Source organism: Petaurus breviceps, unplaced genomic scaffold (assembly GCF_028583685.1).
Source record: "Petaurus breviceps papuanus isolate PSGF00001 unplaced genomic scaffold, PetGlider_PUasm1.0 220, whole genome shotgun sequence".
NCBI classification, from domain to species: domain Eukaryota; kingdom Metazoa; phylum Chordata; class Mammalia; order Diprotodontia; family Petauridae; genus Petaurus; species Petaurus breviceps.
This window is the reverse complement of record NW_027185876.1, coordinates 6,398,594-6,406,122: the sequence shown is the minus strand read 5'-3', so window position 1 is coordinate 6,406,122 and position 7,529 is coordinate 6,398,594. Positions and strand designations below refer to the sequence as shown.

Sequence of the window (7,529 nt, the reverse complement as noted above, 5' to 3'; positions counted from 1 at the left end):
GATCAGATTCCCTTTCCAAGCTTATTTCATATTGTTCACCTTCCCATAGTCTCCGTTTCAGCCAACTGGCCTATTTACTGCTCCCTGAATTTGGCATTCCATCTTACACCTCCACACATTTGTACAAGCTGTTCTCGTGGCTGGCATGAATTTCTTTTGATTGGTAGGTTCTTTCAAGGTTCAGCTCAGGTTACATTTCCTATAGGAATCCATTCTTAATTCTACTAGCTACTAGTGTACTGCCCTTCTGCAAATAAATTGATTCTACTCAGTAGAATCTAAGTTCCTTGAGGGCAAGGACTGCATTTTATTTTGTTTCTTTATCCTTCATATCTAGCACAGGATATATCTATTCTTGCTGGATCAGGTTGGCTAGGATCATCTGGAGAAGTGGAAGGTTTACCCTAAAGAAGAGAAGACTTTTAAAGGCTAAGAGCTGTCTTTAGGTTCTTGAAGAGTCTTCATATGGACTGGGATGGGAATTTCTCTTGGTCCCAGAGGGTCAAAGTAGGTACAATGGGACGCAGTTGAAAAGTTCAGATATGGGCCTCATGCATGGGAAAAACCAAAAACTTCACAATTAGAGTTGCTTCAAATTAGACTGAGGTGCTTCAAGAGGTAATGAGTTCTTCATTCCTGGAGACATTCAAGTGCAGACTGGATGACCACATACCAGAGATGTTGCAAAAGAGGCTGCTGTTCAAGTCTGGGTTGAACTAGATGGCCTCTGAGGTCTCTTCCAACTCTGAGATTCTGGAAAATACATTAACTGAACTTAGAATAAGAAAAATGTTGCCTAGAAATGGTCTTTAGGCTACTTGCTTTAATGAATGACAATTACTTGTAATTAGCATATAAATTAATCTTGCATTAATGGGTATCTCTAAAGTGTTTGAGGGTACACTTCTACTGTGCTTGAGTTAAGATAGTTATGTATTTTAAACATTTCCTCTTTAATTTCAATTATGCAACTAATCTGCACCATGAGGACTTATAAGCAAAGTCAATCTATAGTCCAACATCTATCAAAACTACTGCAAATTCAAGTGAATTCAATTTTGCTTTATTTTTACATGAACCAAATTCTGAGGTTAGATTGCCTATACAGATTTTTCATACCAAGGCAGCTTGAAAAATAAGGTCTTATTGTTAAAAGTTTTTAATCTTCCTCTTTCAAGATGTTAATTTTGATGTATATCTTCAGAGAAATCTAAATTTGTCTGTTTTCAAATAAAAAGAATCCTATAACGTCTCCCAGTATTATGGAATTAATAGGAATTCTCTAGATCCATCTCCCCCAGTTTACAAAGCATCACTAAAGCTAATTGTAGGGGAGAAAGGGATTTCAAATCCTACTCCCCATCTTCTACCTTTGTGCAGATAGAAAAACTAGTAATTGTTTAAAATCTTTGCAGGTCCCTGCAGAATTGAGCCTCTCTGCAGCAAATGGAAGAATAAGAATTATTCTATCCACATAGAACTGGTCAAGGAGAAAACTTTAAAAAAAATCCAAATGGATTTTTGGTATGTACTTAGATTTTACCCAAGTCTTTTGTGACACATCAGAGACCCTTTCAGAGGCAATGGTATTTTGAAAACTATAATAACTGCATCCAAATCTGGACATGTATTAAAATGCATCATTTTCTCTTTTCTACTATGTTCATTTTACTGTATCACATAAGAATCTGTTGATAATTCATTAAAATAGTGTATGTCCTACATATAATGGTAAAAGCATTCTTGTTATGATGCCATAAGTATTTTGAGTTCTCTTCAGAATTTATGCCATCATGTTCATATGTCAGATCTTAGCAACATTTGTTTTGCCCATTGAAGTAATACATAGAATTCAAACTGCTTTGATTATATGCTCTATTGTTTCACAGGTCACAATAAATCATTTATACTCATCATTGAAAAAGTTTCCCTTTATTATATCTGGTGCCTCAGTTTCTCCATCTGTAAAATGAGGACCATAGTAATAGTACTACCATATTAAGGATTGCTGTAAGGAAAACACTAGAATATAAGTTTAATTCAACAGGCATTTCTTAAGTGCTTGCTAAAACAGTCCCTGTTTCCTATCAGAATACCCTGTACTTGATGAGAGTCAAGATTTTTTTTTCTTTGTTTAGACTCTAGAACAGTGCCTAGCATATCGTAGGTGTTTAATAAATACTTTTTGGGTGATTAAATGTAAACCTTCAAGAGTTGTATAAGTATGGATTATTTTTTCCATGTTCATTGTATGTAGTATTTAACCAAAATATCCACATATAGTCAAAATTACCATGTTTCCAAGTGTGTTGCTAATAGGACACTTACATGTTAATAAGCAACATCCTAGTAACAGAGGTTACTGGAAAGGCTGAGTAATTACTATAATCAATTTTCCCCTTTTTTGTCTTGTTAGAGATGCTAGCTTCTTTAAGATCTTCAGGTATTTTCTCAGTATATTGCTTTTAAGTAAACAAAAGTATTTATTTAACCTATTGTGCTCTCAGCATAGCCAGAAGAAAGATACAAAAGAAATTAGAGGAGGGGGGCCTGGCCCCCTGAGGTTAGTAAATTACTTTTCAAGGTCGGGTTTTGGAATTCACATTTCCAAAGCACAGGAGCTCAAAGATAAAAATCCACATTTTAAAAATGTTCTTGTGTTACAAATATTAACTCACAAAGAACCAGGAAACTCCTTGAAAATGCAAAATTTTGTAATGTGTACAGTAAAAGTAGACCAAGATTATGCAATGAAAAATAGCACTGAATCTATAATAAAATTTGAATTTTAATCCTGGATTTATTTACTGCCTCTGTGATCTTGGGCAAATCACTTAGTCTAGCTAGGCTGCTGTTTCTTCATCTGAAAAAGCTAAGGTCCCTTCCAGCTCCAAGTCCTAAGAACCTATTTTTATTTTGAGATCATCACAGAAAGTTGCTAAACACAGTACCAAAGATTATCAGTACAGTATATCTGGACTGCTGTTCAGTAAAAGTATTTGTAGTAAGTTAATCAGGGAGTTCCAAAACCCAACCTCTTGGCTTTTCAAGTTAATCAAGCTATTCCCCTAATCAAAACTCTACATAATATATCTTGTGAAGCAACATGTTGTAAAATAATAACATACCTTTTATATAGTATAGCTCAAAGTGCTTTTCATATGTTACTTCATCAGCAACTTTGTGGGAGTTGGCTCTGTATGTATTGTCATCCACATTTTACAGATGAGGAAACTGAGGTTTATTCGCCAAGGGTCACTGGTAGCTTCGGAGTCCTTGACTAAGTAGTAATCTATTAAATTCATACAATAACAAGTGTATTAAACTTGTATTAATCACTTACTAAGTCCGAGGTGCGGCGGGAATACCGCTATACAAAATCAGAAACAAAGTCGGGGAAGGCGATCAAAGAAGGTGTTTTACAGAGGAGGGTAGCATCTGTCTTAAGCGTTGGAGAAATCAAAGATTCCGAGAAACAAAGATTTAAAAAAAATGGACCTCATACTATGGGGTCCGCTCGCAAAAAATGTATGCGACGGTGCGCCCGAAGCGGGAGATGCGGTTGGGATAACCGCAGAAATCGTAGAGTTTGGCAGCACTCTCTGTGACCGGAGTTAGTGCGAGACAAGGCGGGAAAGGTTTATGGCAGGCGCTCGCACAGACAAAAGAGCGATGCATTTGGAGTTTGCATCCGGGCTCCGCTCTTTACTCTCCCTGCGATCCCTTTTCTCGCCCAAATCTATGCTGTTAAAAGAACGTTTAAATGAGTTGATTCGCTAAAATCCCTTTCCAAGTCTGTCTTGCAGTTGCTCTATCAGTAGATTCCCTTTTATGCTAAGATCACCGAAATCTGTGAGACACAAGTGTGCAAAAACGGCATGTGAAAGGGTAGAATTATCAATATCTGTGAAAGTGCATGTTTACTGTGCGATAGATACTTTGGTACGGGATTTTAAGTGGTTGGGTCCTTGCGCTGATAGCACAGATAGCGACCCATAAGCCGGCTTCTCTCTACCTGTTTCCATTTCAATCGCCAGCTGCCCGGCGGGCATCGTATCCCGCCGGCCACTTCTCTTGGCCGCCGCTTCTCCGCTCTCGGTGGCGGCTTATCCATCGCATTTACTAGACCCATCTCAGGTGGCTGGCAGCCCTTTCTCCTGTAAAAACACCTCTAGGTCTTTTAACATTCTCTTGGTACCACTTTGCCATAGCACACAGTCTGTCTATTTATTTACCTTTTTTTTTTACTCCATGACTGACCCTTCTCTTTCTCTCTTATCATATGTTTTGGACAGTGGCTCCCCGCAATGCGCAAATCAATGCAGCAAGGCATCGGACTTGCAAGTCATCCCTGGCAATCGGCTTCTTCAGCCTCCTTACCGCCCATCTTCAGGGTGACCCCGCACACCCGATTCTTTCCCGATCCACAACCCCATTGCCAAGGGCTCGCAGCTGTATTGCAGCAGTAGGAAAATATTGGGGTTAAGAATAAAAAAATATAGAGAGAAAGATTGGGTTGGGGGAGATTTATTCTTTTTTTCCCTTTTTTATATTTGTGCTTGAGAGTTGATTAGGACTAGGAAACGCACTGCGCAATTTCCATGGAAAACTTGTTTGGCGCATGCCCGCCTGGGCCGGGAAAGCAAGCGAGACAGGCTGGGAAACACGCATTAAAAATGGGAATGGGGTATTTAGCGGGGGTCTGTGGGGAGAGACTGAATTGATAAACAGAAGCGCCCCGTGTCCCTGTCTTCCAGGGCTGCTGGGGTCACGGTGATGGGGTGGTCAGGGCCGGCGGGCTCGCGGGACCAGTAACTTACGGACTGGTTTACGCACAGAAAAGTACCAACACAGTCCAATAATCCATCATTGTGTGCGCTCCAGGTGGCAAGAACATAAGCCCCATGTACGAGCCCTCGCCCCCTTGCCCTGGGTTCAGGGGCACAGCTTTCTTTTTCTTTACTAGCCCTCTGGGTTTGGGCTCGGCTCGGCTTGGCCGGCATACCAAAGGTAACTTGGCTTGAAAAAGCCGGTTAGCCGCGGCGACCGCAGCCGCCGCCGCGGCCGCCTTGGCTCGGGTTGCTACAGCAGCTGTGATTGCCCCCTTGTGGACAAGGTGCGCAGCGGGACAGCTGCAGGAGCCTCGAAGGCTCGGGTGCCACCAGCTCTGCAGAGAGACCAGAAAGCCCAGTGCGTGGCGGGCTATCCATGCCACCCTCTGAAACTGAGGTGTCTTCAATAAAGGGGAACTAAATATTAACCAACGATTATATCCTCCTCACATATACCTACTTAGCTACTGTGTTTTCTTTAGGGGTACCCACCTGGTCCCCACTGTCCCACTCTTAAGATGCTCCAGAGAAACCGAATCAGGCTAGGGCCTTTTCTACACTTAATCATTGACCCTCACCTGAAGATCCGGGCTGTGCCCCCCCACTCTTTATCCCCCTACTTTCCCCTAGCCCCCTCCTCAGCTAGAGTCCCAGGACCCATTGGCATCACTTCTGGGTTTGTGTGTTACTGGGCAAGGGGTCTGCTTGGGGAAAGGGTCCATTATTTCTCTGTCTGGGCCAGGCCGGCTACATGAGGCAGGCTGGCAGGGAACAGGCAGACGGGTGAGGGAGGGGGGCTTGCTCCTCCGAGAGGGGAGAGGGAGCAGGGGGTGGAGCCTGATGGGGAGGGGGGCAGGGGGGTGGGTGGGGTTGGGGGCGTGTCCGCCCGCCAGCGAGAGTGTCTATCCCGCGCCCGCCAGTGCCAGTGCCACTGCTGTTGTGACCACCGTCGCCAGCAGCCTCCGAGGAGTTCCCACAGCGGAACCCCTTAGAGTTGCGAGTGAGCCGAGAGCTGTCCTCAGCAGCTCTCTGCCCGCACGCCTGCCGCAGGCACCCCAGTCACTGAGCAGTCAGGCGGCTTGCCCGCCTCACCCAGAGCCGACGACGTCCAAGCGTCCTGAAGACCTTCCCCTTCCCTCCCCTCCTTCCCCCGAAGATCCCGATCTCCCTGACTCCCCAACCATGGGAAACGCCGGAGCAGCTGCCAGACGGTGCACCGAAGGTGAGAGTGGTGAGTCTTCCCAGGTGTGGCGGACGGACTTAGCCTCTCCCCCAGTACACCCACACGTCCGCCCGCCTTTGGGTCCCTAAGGGTCTCCTCGAATTCCTGCCAGGCTCCTCTAAGTAAGTCCCTTAAGACCTAGCGGTCTCCTCCAACTCCCAAAAGTCTGGTCCATTGGTTTAGCTTTAGTCCCGTCTGTTTTAGTCTCTCTCGACGTGTTGAGCGCCTGTCCCTCTGTCCAGCTCTTTAAGGGCTCACTGGACGCATGAAGGATGGTGACAGGAGCAAATTCGAGGTGCCCTCCCAAAGTTCACACAAGAGTGGGGCACAGCTCCCTAAGATGCACCCCACTAATTCTGTAGGCACTGCCCTGTCCAAAGTCCGGTCTACTGGACACAGACAACTTGGGGCGGCTGTCTCTAGCTCCCCGCGTTTTTTCCCGCCCTCCCAATTCCTTACCGACTGCCTTTATGGTCCAGTCCAGTTTCTGAGTCCCCTTCTGTCCCAGTTCTTACCGTCTGCGCACCAGACGGTAGTTTGTCCTCTCTTGAGCCTCTACCCGTCTGAGGGGCAGGCTGGGGGCTTTGCCCCGACAGACGAACTTGGGCGAAGACAGACAGGTGGAAGGTAATGAAAGGTGGAAAAACTCACCCAATCCTGTCTGTGTTCCTCTCCCCCTGCCCAGATTAATCCCCTTGATGAGAGGCTCTGAAGCTAGCAGAGGAGGGTGGGGGCGGGAGGGGGGAGAGTCCTATTAGTGAGCGTGCCAGTGAGTGTGTGAGCAAATGTGTGCGTGCGTGTGCAAGCGCGAAGCGAGGGAATGAAACCTTCACGCACTCGGGACCTGCCCGGTAAGTACCAAAACCACGTTTTTTTCCCCCTCTTTTCCCTCCTTCACGATGTGTTAAGCGCTAAGCGCCCGGCTACAGCCGCGCGCGCACTTGTGCCAATCCCCTGAGCGAGCGCCACTCTTGGCGCACGCGCCCCCTCCTCCTGTTGGGGGACTCAAGGAGGGCAAAAAACACGTATTATGCACCCCACTCCACTTCACACTTGGCACTAACCCCCTCCCCTCACCGCCCCATGAGGCGCAGCTGTAAAAGACCCCCCCCACACACACACACCCACTGGCTGTGCGCCCTCAGGGCAGACGGAGAGCGCTGTCTGAGGTGTATACTCTATAACGCCAGACTGCACTCTTTGCACCCTTTGGGAGGGGGGGAAATGCTAATCTAACTAAGCGGGCTTAATTGAGGGGAGGAAAAGGGTCAGCTCTAGCGTTTCGGGGACCCACCCTCCCAAAAAAACTGTCGCAATAAGTTGTATCAAAAATGAAAAGGTGACACTCGAATTGGGCGGGAGTAAAATGGTACTTCGTCACATATGTGATAATGTTGATTCCTCCGCTTTGGGGGAAAAAGTATGGCAACTACCCCAAGCAGTACAAAACATGACAATTCATGCCCCACCCGCAC

At 45.8% G+C, this 7,529-nt stretch overlaps 1 protein-coding gene across 2 annotated transcripts in view; it reads left to right on the top strand.

Annotated features, from left to right (window-relative positions):
* The first annotated feature begins 5,756 nt into the window (after positions 1 to 5,756).
* PRKACB (protein kinase cAMP-activated catalytic subunit beta) overlaps positions 5,757 to 7,529 on the top strand; it is a 51,218-nt gene continuing 49,445 nt past the window's right edge. The window contains exon 1 of one of the 2 annotated variants that reach the window (XM_069094607.1): positions 5,757 to 6,054. In XM_069094607.1, coding sequence (XP_068950708.1) covers positions 6,015 to 6,054 — 40 coding nt within the window. In that variant the 5' untranslated portion in view covers positions 5,757 to 6,014. Of the gene's footprint in view, positions 6,064 to 7,529 lie in introns of both variants that reach the window. The other variant, XM_069094606.1, reaches the window with a different exon arrangement.